This window comes from Cannabis sativa, chromosome 3, assembly GCF_029168945.1.
Source record: "Cannabis sativa cultivar Pink pepper isolate KNU-18-1 chromosome 3, ASM2916894v1, whole genome shotgun sequence".
Classification (NCBI taxonomy): Eukaryota; Viridiplantae; Streptophyta; class Magnoliopsida; order Rosales; family Cannabaceae; genus Cannabis; species Cannabis sativa.
In genome coordinates, this window is record NC_083603.1 from 43,011,020 (window position 1) to 43,032,031 (window position 21,012).

General features: G+C 30.7%; 3 protein-coding genes across 4 annotated transcripts; 2 read left to right on the forward strand and 1 right to left on the reverse strand.

Moving 5' to 3' along the window:
* Window positions 1-3,695: 3,695 nt before the first annotated feature.
* On the forward strand, window positions 3,696-5,744 carry LOC115715099 (11-beta-hydroxysteroid dehydrogenase-like 2). The gene is made up of 6 exons (XM_061111204.1): window positions 3,696-4,159; window positions 4,258-4,447; window positions 4,556-4,641; window positions 4,760-4,891; window positions 5,046-5,162; window positions 5,282-5,744. The coding sequence occupies exons 1-6, from the start codon at window positions 3,974-3,976 to the stop codon at window positions 5,498-5,500; spliced, it is 930 nt and encodes a 309-aa protein (XP_060967187.1). The 5' UTR covers window positions 3,696-3,973; the 3' UTR covers window positions 5,501-5,744.
* A 1,648-nt stretch (window positions 5,745-7,392) lies between these two features.
* On the reverse strand, window positions 7,393-10,051 carry LOC115703170 (11-beta-hydroxysteroid dehydrogenase-like 3). Of its 2 annotated transcripts, none has more exons than XM_061111206.1 (6): window positions 9,578-10,051; window positions 9,175-9,364; window positions 8,984-9,069; window positions 8,769-8,900; window positions 7,961-8,080; window positions 7,393-7,700 (listed from the first exon to the last, which is right to left on the reverse strand). In XM_061111206.1, the coding sequence occupies exons 1-6, from the start codon at window positions 9,764-9,766 to the stop codon at window positions 7,698-7,700; spliced, it is 720 nt and encodes a 239-aa protein (XP_060967189.1). In that variant the 5' UTR covers window positions 9,767-10,051; the 3' UTR covers window positions 7,393-7,697. The 2 variants fall into 2 exon arrangements, with proteins under 2 accessions (XP_060967189.1, XP_060967188.1); XM_061111205.1 differs by having other exon boundaries at window positions 7,393-7,719; window positions 9,578-10,046.
* Window positions 10,052-16,694: 6,643 nt separating this feature from the next.
* Window positions 16,695-19,289, forward strand: LOC133035744 (11-beta-hydroxysteroid dehydrogenase-like 3). Its single transcript, XM_061111901.1, has 6 exons — window positions 16,695-17,044; window positions 17,133-17,322; window positions 17,790-17,875; window positions 17,959-18,090; window positions 18,707-18,823; window positions 18,912-19,289. The coding sequence occupies exons 1-6, from the start codon at window positions 16,859-16,861 to the stop codon at window positions 19,122-19,124; spliced, it is 924 nt and encodes a 307-aa protein (XP_060967884.1). The 5' UTR covers window positions 16,695-16,858; the 3' UTR covers window positions 19,125-19,289.
* Window positions 19,290-21,012: the final 1,723 nt, after the last annotated feature.

A 21,012-nucleotide genomic window follows, 5' to 3' on the forward strand; every position in this document is an offset into this window, starting at 1 on the left:
GTAAGCGGTACTCTTAGTGTAGCAATCAAATATTGACAATAAAACTGTGCCAAACAATAAGTTAATCTTTGGACTAACATATTGTTCACACAAAATACCTTATAATTGTCACACATTTATTACCACATGTATGTTTAAAATCTAGCAAAATATTCACTTACCTTTGGGCTAGTCAATATAAACATCAGTTACAAACACACAACCATCCTAATATTTAAATAAATTAATCTACACAAAAGAGGTCACTTTGGCGACATATTGTTTTAATTAATTTACTCAAAATATTAGTCATAAACCAACACCAAAATTTAAATTAAGGTGGCGTTTGGTAACACTTTTTTAATCAGTTTTCTATTTTTAAAATTGGAAAAGTGAAAATATTTTTTAAAAACATGTTCTATAAAACTATTTTTTCTTTTTAATTTTTTAATTAAGAATCAAAATTTTAAAAACAAAAAAAGTGACTTTCAATATTTTTTTAAACAACTTTTTTTCTTAATCAATATTTTAGACTCCGACGAGATCCGAACCCAAATCCTCCCCCCACGGCCCTGGCGCTGAACCCGGCCATGTGACCCGAACCCGAATCCGACCTCAAACCTAGACCCGACTTAAATAAAATCAAAAAATAAAAATAAAAATGAACTTTACAGAACACACTTTTGTTTTCTGTTTTTAAAATTGAAAAATAAAAGTGGTTACAAAATGCATTTTTGTTTTTCAAAAACAAAAATTTTAAAAACAAAAATTTTACTTTCATTTTGTGATTAAAAAATTAAAAAACAAAAGTGTTACCAAACGACACCTAAATTATTTGAACCAAAATATATATAATAATACCAATATATTACAATATACAATATCACAATTAAATATGAACCCAAACCAATTAATAGTATGTTGGACCTCATCTTTATATAATTGCCGATTATGTAAAAAAAAAAAATTGGACATTTATATATATTAACAGAAATCTACAAATTTGAAAAACCGAAAGCCAAATATATACGACAGGAATGGAAACGTGAAAGAAAATTCCATGCCGAGATAGATGAAACAATATATCAAAACGAAACATATATACATATATATAGTACAGTATATATAAGACAAATATATATATATATATATATTTATATGAATCCACTTAATTCTGAAGCCACATCGACAACAAAAACGAAATATTGTATATAACAGTAAACAATCATATACCCAAGATTAATCATCAACCGAAATTGCCGTCAATATAAAAGAAGTTGTCATTATTATCTATAGTATCAATATTCAATTTCAAAAAACAAATCTATACCTTATACATACAAATTGCATTCTTTATAAACCGAATACTTAAAAAAAAAAAAAAAAAGTCTAACGACAATAGTATTCAAAGATCAAAAATATAATTTTAAAAAAATTAGAACCCTAATTTTTAAAAATCTCTAAATTTCATAAACAAAAACATCAGATCTTCAATTAATTCAACAAATGTGGCTCTGATACCACTTGTTAGGGTTTATAAAACACTCAAGAAATATATAAATCACAGATCTAAACATATTCTAAAAGTGCTTTGTAAAGTCCTTTTTTGGCAAGTTAGGTGACAAAATAATTTTTCCTTTTTATGGTAAGATTGCTATGCATTCATTTTCGAATCATTACCTCTTTTATTCGGTTTTTAGTTGCCATTTTCCTTGTTTGGAAAGTTGCACTTTCAGCTGAACTTTCCTTTGTTGAAAAACTTCTCAAAAGAGAAGGAATTCTCTTTTGGAAAGTTGTCTTTTTTAGGGAAACTTTGTTTATTGCCTTTTCCTTATTGATTTCGATTATATCTTGATTCAATCAGAATATCTAATCTGTTTTTGGCAGGAATCAAGCATTGAAAGAAGATCGGACCCGATTTTAGTAAGTTTTCCGTTTCGCGGTCTATTGCGTCGTGCAGAAGAATCTGATATAGCAGATCGTGTTTCTTTTGGAAAGTTTTTGTACAGCTGCTAATTCGAACTTGTGGTTGCCTCTTTGGTTTCTATGATCTATAAATAGAGCCTAGAGAGCAACCATTCGAATTACCTCTTCCATTATTCATTTTCTACATTTATCTTTTGAGAGAAGAGAGTCTTTCTTTGTTTTGTGAGAGCCTAGTTGTTCATCTAGGTTCTAGTTGTTCTATTTCTGTTCTTACTCTATCCTAGAGGTTGTGAAGAACTACTTGACTGAACAAGAGATTGGTCTTCGGGAGAAGACTTGATAAAGCCTTACTTCGGGAGGAAGTAAGCACTTGGTCTTCGGGAGAAGACTTGTTAAAGCCTTACTTCGGGAGGAAGTAAGCACTCACACTTCAAAGACGAAGGGAGTTCGGGCTTGAAGGTGTTTCAAGAAGTCAGATTCATAAAGTGGATTACAAAGGATTTGCGGCAATACTTTAGAGGGAGTCTAAACTTGTTTAAGTCAATTGTCTTTGTAATTTTGATACTTTATTAATTGATTTCATTCTCTGGGCGTGGCCCCGTGGACTAGGAGTGTTCGGGAGAACACTGATACCACGTACAAATCTCTTGTGTCAAGTTATTTATTTTTCTGCAAATATTTTATATTCTGCCTGTTCAGTTTTGCTGTAGCAGAATTACTTTCTGCTGCTGCAAACGCGTACAGTTTTTATATTTTCTTATATACAACTGACATTTGCAAAAACACGGTTTTTCATGCTTTAATATAGAAAACCCTAAATCATAAATCTATAAAGCCTTTGCTAAATTAAAGAAGAAGAAGATAAAAGATGAGCAGAAGCACTAACCTGAAGCCATTGTTGGAGATTGCAGAAAAGGTTTTGATTTTCCAAGAATACACTATTTTCTAAAGTATTTTCTATGATGGGGAAGAAGAGAATACAGAAACCCCAGTATTTCTTGGGGACCACTACTTATTTATAGACTCATCTTAGAATGAGTTTTGGGTATTTATAATTTGGCCCCTCAACAAATTATAAATTAACTTATGGTATCTACACATTATTTCCATGACAATTTAATACCCTTTTGATACCCATAACATAATTGGTCATTTAATTTTGTATCAACTTTATAATACTATATACATTATACATATGTGCCCACAATATAATTTTAATCCAACACAGACATATAATATATACATGAATAGTACTCTAATAATAAATTATGAGAATATATATATACATTCTTAAATATATAATATTTGTATATTTAATGTTAATAATAAATTAAATTTCAGCTAGCTGAAAATTGTTAAATAGACTCTCGTAGGATACTACAACTATAGCGACGGTTGACTACATAGATAAATTGTTATAAAAAATGATCAATATGAAACTGAAAAGAGATATTTGTAATAATTTTTATAATTTAGAAATTTTTATAATGAAAAAAAAATTCAAGAGAAAAAACTCTACAACAATCATATTTCGAAGAAAAAATCTTATTTATTTTAATTAATAATAATTAAAAAAATTAGTCCTTGTTCAGATTATTTTTCATGTTTTCTCCTTTAAGTTTAGTGGTTAATGATTGTAAAGTGTTACTTAGTAATTAAAGTGAGTTTTGTTATTGTTGGTTCATTGTTTTGTTAATAGGGTGACTTATAATTTTTATAGAGTTTCCTTTGTAAATTATTTTCTCATAAGGGTGAAGTTGTTGCTGATCATATGTAGATTTTATTAGATGATTGCATTTCTTAATATTTTTTTTTTATTTCATTTTCAAAGAAAAAGTAAAAAAAATCAGAAAGTTTAATGGAGGTAGGTTTAATACCTTTTTGTCATAGTTTTTTTTTAAAGATTAGTTGTTAGCTTTTTCTACCAAACAGGCCCTACATCTGTCTTTTGCTTTAATAAAGTGTAGAGAAGGATAAACATGATTTTTGACCTAAAACTATAACACACATACCATTGATACCACACGTTTCATATCCTCTTCCAATTTCACAATTAAAAATTCAATCAATGGACTGGATCCACTCCTTCTTCAACATTGCATTTCCTCCCATAATTATATTTCTACACTTTTTAATCCTACCAATATACATTCCATTCAAGTTTCTACAATTTATAAAAACATCCATAACCACTCAACAAAACCTGGCTAGAAAAGTAGTTCTAATTACTGGAGCAGCCCAAGGCATTGGAGAGGTATAAATATATGTATATATATATATATATATATACACTAATTATCTATATATGTGACTTTGGTTTTAACCATTATATATATTTTTATTTTGTTGAAGCAACTTGCTTATGAGTATAGTAGAAGAGGAGCTTTTTTGGCCTTAGTTGACATTAAAGAAAATTTTGAAGATGTTAGAAGAAGAGCTCTTAAATTAGGATCTCCAGATGTTATATCTATTGTTGCAGATGTTACTAAGGTAGAAGACTGTAAGAAGTTTATAGATGAAGCAGTTCATCACTTTGGCCAATGTAATTAATCATAATAATTAGTTTGTGTGTGTGTATTTTCTTAATCTATATATAAAATCTCACTTACAATTAATTTAATTATCTGAATTTTAATGTGATGATGAGTAGTGGATCATCTGGTGAACAATGCTGGGACAGTAATACTGAGCAAGTTTGAGGATATTGACCACATTTCTGATCACAAATCGATTATGGTAAACTGCATTAAAATCACTACAAATATATATATTTGATATATATTGTCACATCTGGCTCTTTTTTCTCATCTAATATAATATGTAAGTGTAACATTATTCATAATTTCTAGTATAGGATGTTAATTTCTGGGGTACAGTTAATAGCATTCACTTTGGAATTCCACACTTGAAAAGAACCAAAGGGAAGATAGTAGTGATCTCCTCAATCAGTGGATGGTGCCCTGTTCCACTAGTATCCATCTATAGTGTAAGGAAAATTAAATTCATAATTTGTTAAGAAAAAAAGTGACCTTCCTTTTATAATATATATTCAACTTAAAATTCTATTATATATCATATATCAAACTCTTTTCTATATTCTCTTTCTCTATGTGAAAACTATATCATATCATATCATATAGGCAAGCAAGGCAGCTTTGATAAACTTTTGTGAGACTCTTAGAAATGAAGTTGGTTCAACTATTGGCATAACAATTGTCACACCTGGGCTAATTGGGACTAAAATGACACGTGAACAGGTAGGTAGCTATGATATGAACATAATTAATTGGGGGTTATGTTTATATGCCTTCTAATTATGTAGGAGTGTTTCTGATTCTGTTTCTATATAAATAACTGTATATATTAAACTGTACAGGACATAAAATTGAGATTACTTATCCGAGAAGAGTCAGCTGAGAGATGTGCCAAGGCCATTGTAAGAAGTGTGTGCAGAGGAGAGTCCTTTTTGATGGAGCCAAGGTGGCTCTGGTGGCTGTTTCCGGCAAGGATGATATTTCCTGACCTTATTGACTGCTGCAACTCTTACCTTCTTAATTTAATTGATCAAAACTCATCCACTAAGAAGAATTGTTGAAAATATTTAATAAGATGATATTACTTTGTTAGCTAGTGGAAGTATTTAAATTGTTATGTTAATTGTAATATTTTAGTGTCCAAAGTTAATTGTAACAAATGTAATAATTTACACTACTACAAAAACTACTATTCTTGTCGGTTGCTTTTTCTTAGAGACTATTGCTAATAAAATTAAGTGTTTAAAATTGTCAGCTATAGTGGACTATTCCCGACAGTCTTAAACACTTGCGTATTCTTCCTAATAGTTTAAAAGAGTTACAAGCCAAAAAAAGAAACAGGATTTTAAAAGGCACCCCGATGATTTTAAACCGTCGAGGATTCCTCTATTAATATAAAACCCCAATATTTGCACGCTCAGATCTCATTTCAAATTTTGAAACTCGCTCTCTCTACCTTGTTCCTACCCTCTCCCTCCCTCTCTCTCTCTCTCTCTCTCTCTCTCTCTCTCTCTCTCTCTCTCTCTCTACCTCACTCCCTCCATCTCAGTCTCTCTTGATCTCACTCCTCTCTCTCAATCTCTCCACCTTCTCTCCCTCCTCTCCATCTCCATCTCAGTCTCTCTCAATGTCGGTCTGTATCTCTCAATCTTTCCACCTCTCCTTCCATCTCGGTCTCTCTTGATCTCACTCTTCTCTCTCTCTCTCTCTCTCTCTCTCTCATCTTTGTGTCCTTTTTTTTTTTCAAGTTGTGGAGTGCTCAAACTCAAATCGTTCCAGAATTTTGATATTGGTGGAGAGATGAGTGTATGCCCAAACCCGTTGTTCATGCTTTCAAGGTTTGTTTTTTTAGTCTTTTACTTCTTACCCATTTGGAGTTTTGATGTAAATTTGCCAACTTCAATCTTGATAATGATCTTGTTATTGTCTTGATCCTTGTATTGGAATATGGTCTTGATCCTTGTATTGGGAAAGCTAAATGATAACACTGGGAGGGGAGTGGGTTGATTAGGCGATCAATTTTTTTGAATGTGATGGTGCAAAATCTTCGTCTATAGCGTTTACTATTGTCGAAGGTTTTAAATTGTCGGTAAATTTTTCCTCAACTGTTTTAAATTGTCGCCTATTCTACCCAATTTTGCGACGGTCGAATAGGCGAAAGTAATAGATACCAACATTAATACATTAGCTAAAGGTTTAAAACAGTCGGGAAAACGTAATTTTTAGTAGTGTTAATTAGTTTCCTCGCAAATATTATTATCAATAACGCCTATGAGAGTCGTTTTTTTTTTTGGAAAACAAAGAGTAGAGAGAATAATCTTTACTTTTGCTCAATAAGTAATTGATGAAAATAATGAAGATAAAATAGAGAGAATAATTTTGATTTGATACATTTGTCTCACATGCATATCTCTTCTCTCCTCTCCTCTCCTTGTATCGAACATCCAAAATTATAATATCCATATTATAAACTCGATCCAATCTCAATCCCAACCTGAATCCTGGATCCAACCTAGGCTTTGGATGGGGTTCAGAGTTCGAGATTCAGGATCAGGATCGAATTCGTGGTTCGGGTCGGGTTTGGGGCTGAGGTCTGGGTCCAGAATTCAAGTTCAGTGCTGATTTCGGGTTCAAGTTGGGGTCTGGGGTTCGCGGCCAGAGCTAGGGTCCTAAGTCTAGGGTTGGGGCTAGGGTTGGGGTCCGGGTCCACGTTTGGGTCTAGGGTCGGGGTCAGAACTGGGGTCGGGTCTAGGGCGGGGTACAAGATCAAGGTTCGGATTTGGAGTGTGGGTCTAGGTTCGAATCCAGGATCAGATAGTATAAAAATTATATTGTATGAAATAATACAATTCACATTGTATTAAAATTTGAAGTTATAATAATTAATAGAATACAAAATTTTATCAAAAATATAATATTCTTTATTATTTAATACAATATAATTTATATACTATATCCAAAAGAGCTCATAACATTGATTTGTAGTAGTTGTTGAGTACATAGAGATAAGATATGAAATTCATCATTTATTATTTGGCAGGTGAGAGGATATAATTGAGTGGTGAATTCAATTATTCTTGTTATTGTTTTGTTGAATTAATTTGAGAAGAAAACGAGTGCAGCAATCCATGAGTTCAGGAAACATCATCTTCATCGGAAACAACCACCACAACCACCTTGGCTCCATCAAATAAGTCTCTCCTCTACACACACTTCTCACTATGGCTTTACCACAATCCTCAGCTGACTCTTCTGGGATTACTGACCTCAATTTTAACCCCTAATTAATTAACTTAATTAGACCAATTAATAAACTAATTATTACAATTAAACTTATTTCAAAATCAAATGAGTATATGAGCATTGTTATTGGGCACCAGTGGTGCCTAGCACCCTTAAGACGTGTCGCTTTACGATTGACTAGCGATACTTCCTAAATGCTATTATATTAAACTATATGGGACCCAATACTAAATTAAACCAATAACGATATTGACACGTAAGAGGGTGCTTATATATACCTGTAGTTCACGTGTCATTTTGGTCCCAATTAGGCCAGGTGTGACAACTGTTATGCCAATAGTTGAGCCAACTTCAATTCTAAGCGTCTCACAAAAGCTTATTAGTGCTGCCTTGCTTGCCTACCACAAATTAATTAGATATATTTTTATTTTTTTTTCACAATAAAAACGAGTTATTATTATTATTATTTATATTTTAAAAAATAAATAAAATGCTAAGTGACACCCTAAAATGGTGGCATGCTATGTCGTAATTATAGAACACACTACAACAAATAAAATATTTTGGGCCACTAAAAATCTCAAATTGGCTTCTAAAATTATATTAGAGACAACAAATTATTGCTAATGTAAAGCCTCTAAATATATTAGATAGTTTAGTAGAAATAATGACTCTACTTAATTAACATAATTGGCTATTAAAAGTACAACATAATTAATATACCAGAAATCTTGACTATTTTATAATCTTTTTTATGGGAATGATAATTTTTACATTACAATATTTGGTATGAAATTTTTATGGAAAAATTATTACATTGAAAACAAAATTATCCACTATTGGGGTAATCTTAAATACTATTTATTTTGTTTTTAATAACATTTCACAATACTTTATCAAACTAAAAATATAATCAAATTAACAGTAATTTAACTACATATTTTCATACAAAACTTCTAATTATAAATTTACATACAATCATATTCTTTGTTTTATTATTCCAATCAATGACATTATTTATAGTAATATTTTCTATAATTAACAAATTGAGAGAATATAATAATGAGTTATTTTGTGTGTACTTACATTATAGACGGACACTAATGGAAGAGGGTACCTTCCACATATTGAGGAAATCACTACTATCTTCCCTTTGCTTCTTTTCAAGTGTGGAATTCCATAGTGAATGCTGTTCACTGTACCCCAGAAATTAACATCCTACCAAAATTAAATAAATAGCCCATATTTTAATTTTTATTAAATAAAAATATATAAATAAAAATGTATTCATGAAATTATACCATAACTGATTGGTGATCAGAGATCTGGCTAATCTTTTCAAACTTGCTCAGTATTACTGTCCCAGCATTGTTCACCAGATGATCCACTATACAATTTTAATTTCATAACACATTAAAATTCAAACAAATTTTTTTATGATATATATATCTTGCCCCCCCAAAAATAAAATTGAACACTAATAATTAATTACATTGGCCAAAGTGATGAACTGTTTCATCTATGAACCTCTTACAATCTTCCACCTTGGTAACATCAGCAACAATAGATATAACATCTGGAGATCCTAATTTACGAGCTTTTCTTTTGACTTCTTCAAGATTGTCTTTAATGTCAACTAAGGCCAAACAAGCTCCTCTTCTACCATACTCATAAGCAATTTGCTTCACAAAATAAATATAATTAAAACAAAAAAGGAAAATTATCCATTAGGTTGCTATAGTGATTTCTGTGTAAAATTCCGTAAAAACGCAAAAAAAAAAAAAAAAAAAACTGTTTTGAAGTGTAAAAATGAAAAAAAAACCCTAAAATAAAAGTAATATATATAATTAGTAGATGTAGATCATAATAATTTATTTTTATATATATACATATACCTCTCCAATGCCTTGAGCTGCTCCAGTAATGAGAACTACTTTTTTAGCCACGTTTTCTTGATTGGTTAGGGATCTTTTTATAGATTGTAGAAACTTGAATGGAATGTATATTGGCAGGATGATAAAATGTAGAAATATGATTATGGGAGGAACTGCAATGTTCAACAAGGTGTGAATCCAATCCCCCATTTTTGTTAATTTGGTAAGTGAAAGTTGAAGAGTATATATTGTTATAAACTATTTTTATTATGAAGTTTGAAAGGTTTTGAATGATTTTGAGTTTTGGTAGTAGGTAGGTATGTGTTAGAGGTAGATAGAGTAATGAATATTTGATGCCATATAGAGTAGTATTGGTTCAACAATTTCCACAGGGATGGACTCCACATGCGCCACTTGATGTGTAATACTATTTTTATGCTTTTATCTTACCATCCCTTTATCAATTTAATATATATATATTTATATATTGTAGAAGGTCGGTTTGGTTTTGGTTGTGTGGCTCACGATTCCAACAGTAATTTGGTAGAAGCTTACACGAAGGAGGCGGGTGCAACCTGAAATAGCTGAAATTATTGGCATCAGAGAAGCTTTAAGCTGGATTGACCGTCATTCGTTGGGACAAGTGATTTTGAAAACTGATAGTTTAGTTTGTGTTCAAGCCGTGCAAAGCCAAATTACTTTGTCATCCTCTTTTGGTCTTTTAGTTCATGATGTTCGTACTCTTCTCTTATCCTTAAATAATGTTGAGTTGTGTTTTTTCAAACGATCTGCAAACAAGCTGGTTCATGTTTTAGCCAGGGATTCTTGTTTCTCTACATGTCGTGTGCTTCAGTTGGAGGATTGTTCCAACGAAGTGCGTTCTATTGTTATTAATGATTGCTAGTTAATAAAGTTGCTTAGTTTAATTCAAAAAAAGATATAAATATATATATTTAAATATTGTAGAAAGAAAAATGTTAAAAGAGATCTACCAAGAATTAATATCACTATTGATATAGATGGATCCACGTAGTGCCCGGAAGAACTAAAATCCACCTTGAAATATAAAAATATATTAATATATAATTATTGCTTACATATATTAGTTAAAGAGAAAGATTGATTGAAATGCTTTCAATTTACATGGGAAACCATATTTCCAATGTTTCCAATCCTCTGACCATTTTCTTTATTTATATTTTATTATTTTTTTTAAAAAAAAACCAATGAAGTATAAGGTTTAAACTAGATTCTAACTTATGACCACTAAATTAGGAGCACATTGCTAAACAATCATTCTACTTAATTAAATTTAACTTGTCATTTATTGTTTTAGATTATATTTAATATATAACTAAGTCTACTCTAAAATTAAATCATGGGTACGCCACTGGCTGAAGTATTGGGTCCCACAAAATTTTTATAATAAATTTTATAGAGTATTGCTAACTAATCACAAAATGCCACCTCTAGGTGGTGCTATTGGTGCTTTATAGCAATACTCTTATAAAAAAAATAACAGGAGTGCTACCGTTTGTTGAAGTTTCGAGCCATTGATGAACACTAGAACTAGTAACAGAGAAAAACAGAGAGAGAAGAAAAGAGAGAAGAAGAAGGAAGAAAGAGATGCAAAGATTGAGGAAAGATTCTTATTGATTAAAATGAAGTGTTACAGCTTATATAACAACTCATAACAAGAATATCACAACTAACTCTCAACAGAAATCAGCACGTGTTTAATCAATACTAACTAACTTCAACGATACTAACTAACACCAACTGTTTTAACTGCCTTCAACACCTACCCTCAAACTCATAATTGAACGATCTTCAATTTTGAGTTTGTGTCTAAACTCAGCAAACCTTTGACTTAATATGAATTTGGTTAACCCATTAGCTAGCTAGTCATAGGAAGAGAGATGCCTAATCTGAACAGTCTTGTTAAGAATCTTTTCTCTGATGAAATACAAGTCAAGTTCAATGTGCTTTGTCCTTTGATGGAGCACAGGGTTCTGAGTTAGCATTATGGTGCTTAGATTGTCACACCATATGGTAGGAGGTTGAGATAGTTGTATCTAGAGTTCAGAAAACAAGTATTGTAACCAGGTCAATTCTGTTGTAACACTAGCAACACTTCTATATTCAGCCTCAGTGCTGGATCTAGAGATAGTTTGCTGTTTTTTACTTTTCCAAGCAATTATATTTGAGCCAAAAACGATAACAAACCCTGTAGTTGACCTTCTATCATCTGGATCTGAGGCCCAATCTGCATCACAATAGGCCATAAGATCCAAAGTTCCTAGTTTTTGCAAGTGCAACCCATGATCTGTTGTACCACTCACATATATGAGTATTCGTTTGACTGCTGACCAATGTGTAAACAAAGGTTTTTGCATGAACTGGCAGACCTTGTTTACACTAAAGGAAAGTTCAGGTCTTGTAATGGTCAGATATTGTAAGACTCCAACAATTGACCTATACAATTGGACATCTTCCAAGGGTTCCCCCTGGTAAGCTAATAAACGAATACCACTTGTCATTGGAGTGGGAGCAGGCTTGGCATTGCTCATTTGAGCATTTGCTAGAAGGTCTTTTGCATACTTTGCTTGAGACAGGTGAAGACCAGCATCTGTTTGTGTCACTTCAATACCAAGAAAATATGTGAGAGAGCCTAGATCCTTAAGAGCAAAGTGCCTGTTGAGTGATGCAACAATGGTGTCAACTGTGGTGTTATCACTCCCTATAATCAACATATCATCTACATAAACTAGGATTAGTGTAACAGAAGTAGATGTATGTTGAATAAATAGAGAATGGTCTGATTTGGATGAGATTAAACCAAGAGACAAAAGGCAGTTTTGAAGCTTCTTAAACCAAGCTCTTGGAGCTTGTTTAAGACCATATATAGCCTTGTGCAATTTGCACACCAAGTCTGTCTTTCCAGGGACCTCAAACCCTGGAGGTTGTAACATGTACACCTCTTCCTGTAAGTCTCCATTAAGGAAGGCATTATTGACATCTAATTGTTTAATAAACCAACCTTTTGATAAGGCCATTGTCAAGACAACCCTAATAGTAATTTAACTACTGGACTAAAAGTCTCAGTGAATCAAACCCATATTCTTGATGAAAGCCCTTAGCAACAAGCCTGGCCTTATGTTTGAGGATAGATCCATCAGGATTTTCTTTTTTCTTGTAAACCCACTTGCAACCAATTGCCTTCCTTCTTGGTGGTAATCTAACAAGGGTGTAGGTTTTGTTTCTGACCAAGGCTAACACTTTATCACTCATTGCTTTGTTCCAAACTAGTTGACTTAGAGCTTCTTGAAGAGATGATGGTTCTCTGGTTACTAAAAGAGCTTTTGGTTTGTGGATGCCAGACTTGGATCTAGTCTTCATATGATGTGTGTTATGATGGTCAAGAGGTTGATGGCATCCCTGAACAGTATTTTTGCCAATTGTCATTGCTGGAGTAACAACAGTATTAACTAATCCAGGTCTGCTCAAACCAGAAGTGAGCTGAGCATCAGTTGTAGCAGGAGGCTCAATTGTGGTGAGATGCTGTGTGTCCAGATGTTGTTCAGAGTGAGTAACAGTTAGCTGAGGATCTGTAGCAAGAGAGGTTGACAAAGTAACAATTGGAGTATCAACCTGAGCATCATTCTGTCTAGAAGATTGACCTACATTAAAAATAGATGGTTGACTTGGAAGCCAATTGTTAGTAGTAGAAACCAGTTAGGGTGGATCAATATTTGTTGTAGCAGGTTGGTCAATCTCAGATTGGGGATTCATTAGATCAGATATGGAATAAGTGCAATGATGATGAGAGCATGTGCGGATTATAACAGACACTATTGGGGATTTGTCAGAAATTTTTAAGTGAGATGTGTGCTGACTGAGTGTTTCATATGGAAAAGAAAACTCTTCAAAGATTACATCCCTAGAGATGTAAAGTCTCCCATTAGGATCAAGGCACTTGTTATCCTTTGTGGTTGAGGCTATACCCCAAGAAAATGCATAGTGTGGACCTATACTCAAGCTTATGCTTATTGTATGGTCTAATATTTGAGAAACACCTACATCCCATGGTTTTAAAGGCTGTATAATCTGGTTGAATGTGACAACAGTTCTAAAGGCTTCATCCCAAAATTTAAGGGGTAAGGAGGCTTGAGCTAATAGGGCAAGGCCATTCTTAACAATGTGCCTATGTTTTCTTTCTGCTAGGCCATTTTGTTGGTGTGTTGTAGGATAGGGTATCTATGTTGTATCCCATGGTCTGTAAGATATACTTAGTAAAGGATCTAAACTCACCCATAGTTAGTTTGCAAGCATTTTAATTGAAGATGCATAATCTTTAAGATATATGTAATATTTTATCGAAGATACATAATCTTCTGAATATATGTATAATTTATATAGAGCATACAATATATATGAATTCAATAATAAACATATAAAAACATATACATACATATATAATATATAGACATATAGATAAAAAGAAAAAAAAAAGGATTCTTGAAATTGTTTCAGTTAGATGAGTATATATATAAATATATATATTTAATGTATCATGACCTTGAAATAACTCAAGAACTTCAAGAGACTCGTGTTGATAACGTCTTATAAAATAATATAGAATAATATAATAGGCTGAATTCCTATTTATACAAAAATATGACTAAAAGAATAGGAAACTAAATCAATGTAATAAAGAAAAATACAACCAAGCATTAATGATGATAATTAATTTGGTGATTTGGACATCCATAAATAATATTTCATAATAATAATGAATATTTAATGTGAATTAAATGGTGTTTTCTTGTGTGTATATTCGATTTCACAACTGACCTTTTTCATTTAGAATAGTTTTCAAAAAAGAGAATGAATTCTTTTTATGAAAAATTTGATTAAATTAGTTTTATTTGGAAAAATTGTCTGTCCCTTTTGTTAGTTGCTCTTTTCGGTTTTGCTATGAATATAACAGATCTATGGCTAGAATTAAAGTTCAAATCGTGATCTTGGACTTATTTAGAATATTTCCCGATTTGGCCTAATCTACAATTGTTGAGTGCGATTTTATCGTTGCAAATCAAGGTTTAGTTTAGGAAAATTTTGTACAGCTGTGTAAACGTGTTTGTGGCTGTCTCTAGGATTTCTATGTTCTATAAATAAGACCTAGCCAAACCTTCTCATCTCTTCTAGTTTTATTTTTCATAAATTCATCTTTGTGAGAAGAGAATTTTTTTTCTTGTGAAAACCTTGTGTGTTCATCTAGGTTTTAGTCTTTGTATTATTGTTCTTATACTGTTCTTAGAATAGGTTGAAGATCTTCATTAAACAAGAGAAGGGTCTTCTGGAGAAGACTTGTCCAAGTCTTACTTCGGGAGGAAATAAGCACACACACATTAAAAGTCGAAGGGAGTTCATTGTTTTGTGGTGCTGATCAGAAATTAGATTGGCAAAGTAAAGTACAAAAGATTACGACAAAATTTTATAGGGAGTTTATATTTATTTAAGTCAATTGTATTTGTAATTATTTGAAACTTTATTAATTGATTTTATTCTCTGAGCACGACTCCATGGACTAAGAGTGTTTAAAAGAATAATGATATCACATATAATTATCTTGTGTTAAGTTTTTATATTATGCATTATTATTTTATAAAGTTAATGTAAATTTGTGTTCTGCAATAACAAGTTTCTAATCTATATTATTGTAGATCTTTACAGTCTTATTTGTTTTTTACTGTTATTAAAAAATTTATTGAATTATGTAAAAATACATTTTTTCATAAATAATTACATATTAGGTGACTACTCAATAGTTATATTTTTATTGTAACCATCATAGTTACATTTTTCTTTTACCAATAATAGTAGGTTACTAATAGGTAAAATTTTATTTTTAGAACTAATTAATTATAATTAATTATTTTCTTAAAATAATTAATTAAATATTTAACAAGATCTCTTTTACCAATTTTTTTTTTTATTATTTTTTTTTTTTACAAAAATTAGACTTCTTTTTACACAATTTAGAATTCTCTTCTTGTATAATAAATTTTTAAATATTTAATTATTTTTAAATGATATTAAATTATTTTTTTATAACTAGAAGAACTAAGTATGAGTTTTTCTATTCGAGTCTGTGGTTGCTTAGTTTTCTGAGGGAGCTTGACTTTGTTTTTTGACTCTAGTTTGGTTTTTTGAGTAAATGAGTACTCCTTATAAAAAAAAATGGAGGAGTTTAGCCATTTTTTTTTAGAAAATACATTCAACATATTTCACTTTTTACTTTTTAAATATTTAAATAAAAAAGTAAATAATTAAGTGTAATAATTTTAAATTAAAGTTATAAGTATAATAAAATTTTAATTATGAAATTATATGTGTATAATTTTAAATTATAAAGAGTTTTAGTATAAAAATTTTAATAATTTAAGGGCAAAAAATTTTATTAAAAGATCCTTATTTAATAATAAACTACGAAAAAATTAATTAATAATTATAATTAATTTAATTATAAAATATAATTAATCTTCATTAAAGTTTTATAAAGAAATAAATTATTAGGTGACTATTAGGTTACAAGTTAATCATTATTTATTTTTATTTAATTTCTAAATAAATCATAACCATTCAATAGTAATTTAATGGCTAAAAAATGTAACCATAATGTTACAAATATATAACCATTAAAATCTCCTCCACCCTTACATATTATATATTATAGTGTACAATTTGAAAGTTAAATAAATCATTATTTTTTTTCACAATTGATATATGTATGAAAAATACTAAAGGGTGTTCACGAGCACAGAGTATTATAAAATTAAGTATGAGGTCTTATTTATTTTAATAATAATTAAAATTGTATATTATTCATAAAGCATCACATCTCATGAAGATTAAACTAATGTCTTATAACACTCTCTATATGTAAATTTGTAGGTTTTTACTAATTAATAACATTTTGAGATCTATGATCTGTATATAAATGCTAACACTGAGAAAGCATTGTTGAAAAAGAAATGTCAAACAATGACAAAGTAGTTAGTGACTATTTAGATATGTGATCACAATATCTTCTCTATTCATTGCACATTTGCACACATCAACTATTTAATATTTATTTACTTTTAGCACCCCCACCACAACCAACTTTTCAAATCTTTCTGAATCTCATCACCCCCAAAATAAATTCATTAAAAGGAAAAAAAAAAAAAAAAGAGTTTATAAGGCTAAGGAAATTATACTCTCTATCTTTCAATAACAAAATTTAGCCAATAATCAATTATGGAATGGATCCACTCTTTGCTGAACATTGCATTTCCTCCCATTATCATATTTCTACACTTTTTGATTCTACCAATATATATTCCATTCAAGTTTCTACAATCTATAAAAACATCCATAACCACTCAACAAAAGGTGGCTAGAAAAGTAGTTCTCATTACTGGGGCAGCTCGAGGCATTGGACAGGTATATATATATACATTAATCTAGTATGTATAATATTATAAACATATGATTATATATATGACTATTGTTTCAAATAATTTTTGTGAAGCAACTTGCTTATGAATATGCTAGAAGAGGAGCTTTTTTAGCCTTGGTTGGAGTTAGAGACAATCTTGAAGAAGTTACAACAACAGCTCGTAAATTAGGATCCCCAGGTGTTATTTCTATTGTTGCAGATGTTTCTAAGCTCCAAGATTGTAAGAGATTTATAGATGAAGCAGTTCATCACTTCGGCCGATGTAATTAATCATTTTTTTTGGCTAATTAGGATTTTTGTCCCTTAAATTTTAACATGTACCAAATCATGTTCCCTGAATTTTTTTAGCTGTTAAAAATTTCTCATGAACTATTGAGATTGTTAGATTTAAGGATTTTTGTTTAATTTCATTCAATTTTACTATTTCAATTATTGTTTATGTACTAAACCATGCCTCCAGACTTTGATATCTACCAAATCATCATGTCCTTTGAACTTTGACATGTACTAAATCATGCCTTCTGAACTTTCATCCACGTTAGACTATTTTTACTAAAATTTGACAAAAGTCCTTAAATCTAACAATCTCAATAATTCAGGTAGTATTTTTAACGACCTTAAAAGTTCAAACTTTAAGAAAAAAAATCTTAATTAACTTTTTTTCTTTATTCTTTGCAATCCTTAAGGTTTCAATTGAATTTTAATGTGTTTGGATTATGATACAAGCAGTGGATCATCTAGTGAACAATGCTGGGATAATAATACTGAGAAAGTTTGAAGATATTGATGACATTTCTAATTACAAATCTATTATGGTAATAATTTTATTTATATTGTCACATAATGGTTTTCTTCAAAACGTAGAGGAATAATTATTTTAAGTTTATTTATGGTATAGGATGTTAATTTATGGGGTACAATTAACAGCATTCACTTTGCAATTCCACACTTGAAAAGAAGCAAAGGGAAGATAGTAGTGATTTCATCTGTGTGTGGACCCTGCCCTCTTCCATTTCTGTCCATCTATAACGTAAGTACACAAATTAATTTAATTATCATTACTTTATATGATCATACTGAATTATATTAAGCATTCACTACTTGTTCAACAACATAATAAATTAGTATTGTTTGGTGAGCTGAGTTCCATATATACCACCAAAATTAACATCATTTATATCTCAATAGTCATAGACATGTTACATATTGGGTTGGCTTACGTGTTCCTAGCTACCTAAACCCTAAACACAAAATTATTCTATATACAATTTTTTTAATTTTTTTTTAATTTACGGTTTGGGTTTCTAAAGTAGTTTCTCCGGTAGTTTCTATGTGGGTTGCTATACGATTTTTGATTGCGATTTAAGTTGATCCATTAGTTGCAATAGGAGTTTCTATATAGAATTCCGTAAAAATAATAATAAAAAAATCTATTTTAAAGTGTAAAAATGAAAAAATTTCTTCTTCTTTTTATGTTCAATTTCCCTGACCCACACCGCTCGAGAATATAACTAATAAATCGTGACAACACGTCTAATATTCGGATCAAATATGGTATTTTTAGAGTTTCTTTAGGATAAAAGATGGTAATATATAGATATTAATTGTGATTATATATATATTTTTATTTTGTAAATTATATATAGGCAAGCAAGTCAGCATTGATAAGCTTTTGCGAGACACTTAGAATTGAACTTGGTTCAACAATTGGCATAACAATTGTCACACCTGGGCTAATTGGGACCAAATTGTCACGTGATCTGGTAATGATATGATTTATTAATATAATTAATTGCAATTAATTAGTGTGGTTGGTTGATAATAAATAATGATATATATCATCAATTACAGGAGATAAAGTTAAGATCAGTTATTCCAGAAGAGTCAGCTGAAGAATGTGGGAAGGCCATTGTAAGAAGTGTGTGCCGAGGAGACTTGAACTTGACAGAGCCCATGTGGCTATGGTGGCTCCTCTTTCCCCTAAACATGATCTTTCCTCACATTATCTACTCTTGCATCTCTTATCTTACCAAATTAATCAACCCATTCAACAACAATATATAATTAAGTTTTATAGAATAATAATGTATAATTAAGTCAACACTGGTAAAAAATAATATGTTATAAGAGTATAAATAACATTCCATGCATTAATTTATGAGTTGCTCAAATATTATAACATTATTGCCTATGTGTGTTTAATCAATATATTTAATCATATTTCTTTTATATGTGTGTTCAATATATTTCTTTTAATCTAGCTTTTCCATATTGGTAATTAGTTTACATGATCTCTAGGTTGGTTGGAAAACTTCAAGAATTTTTGTTCTTAGTAATCTTTAAGAAAACGAAGGATCTTTTTATTGGATCTTTATTTTTCATCTGGTCGGCATATTGAACGTGTTTTTATTTTAATGTAGTTCGGTGATTCACCTCTTCATCCTTCAATTTTTTTTAAGTGAACCCAACCGACTTCTGAGGAGGTGAACACCAAAATGACGACAACCTACTCCATCTTTTGACTGAATGTACCCTAACTCTTCATGTATATAGTTTGTCCTCGACCTAGAGTAGTTCGTCCATTTTTCCAGTGACTAGCGAGGAAAAATTATCTAGTGATTCTTCGAAATCTAATTTTCAACACCATTTTTATTCTGACCAGATAGGAAACGAAAGTCTATGGTTGTCATATTTAGGAATTGAAGAAAGGTTAGAAGCGCTTTCTCCCTTCATCCTAGACGTACAAATTTTGTCCAGATGCTAAAGACACCCTTCCCTCTAGGAGGTCTGTGCAGCCTCGAGGGAAGTTAACTTCAGTAGATTTTCCAATCACAATTGCACGACATATGTCAAAGCACAAATTTCTAAGGGAAGAAAACTTGGCTTGGCCCAAACAAATCCTACAAAAGATTGCTAACTTGGACCCACACATTAGTCAGAGATATCAAGAATTAACTCCCAAGGATCTCGCCCAAAGATCATACATTCTTAAATATGGAAAGAGAGTAATTAGAAATCAAGCATTTAATATTTCTTTAATTCTCTACGAAGATACCGTTTTTGACAACTGTACCATGATGTGGCATCCACATCAATATACACCAAGCGCCTCATGGACTAGTGTTAGGCTATTTTTAGCCTAAGTTTCGGGTCACATTTTATAGTTGTTTTTCTTCTTTATTATTATTTTTGGAATAGAATTACGCTTGTTTTCTTTGATTTCAGGTTTCTACACTTGGAATGTATAAATTGGACAAATTTCAGAAAACAGTGATTTATAAAATAGAGGAAATTTTGAAAGAGAAAAAAAGTAAAATTTCAAGCCTAAATTCGACTATATTCTATCAATCTTACCACAAACCAAAGTAAAATAATTATGATACAATCCAACTATTGACAATTTACATCAATACAAAATTTTTACAAGCATCCAAATTAATTCAAAGAGTAAAAAAATCAAGCACACGGTTTAAAATTTTAATCCATTCCACAAATAACAACAGCAGAAAAAAATTGACATTAGCTTAATTAACAACTAAAACAAATAAAACTAAACAATGAAAAATAAAATTAAGAACTAGGCTTCACCAAATAAGCCCAAGTCAATATGTTACTTATAATTACCCCATCAGTAGAAAAAATGTTATCGAATAAAAACCCTAAACACTATAATATACGAAGAACCCTTCATGCAAAGGGGTTGAAAACTCATTCCTCAATTGCTCAGACAAAATATAGAGTTCAGATATTCTTGCAAACCTGAAGGCTTTTCTAGCTTTAAAACAATAATATTGGCTTGTAGAATAAAGCTCATTAACGCCCTAACCATGTAAAAATTATTGTTATTATTTTCTTTATCTTTGATTAATTTCTTTAGCTTTCACATATTATAAATCGATTTCTGAAAATCTCGATAAACAACAACATAGAATCCGTGGGTTTTGGACGAGTT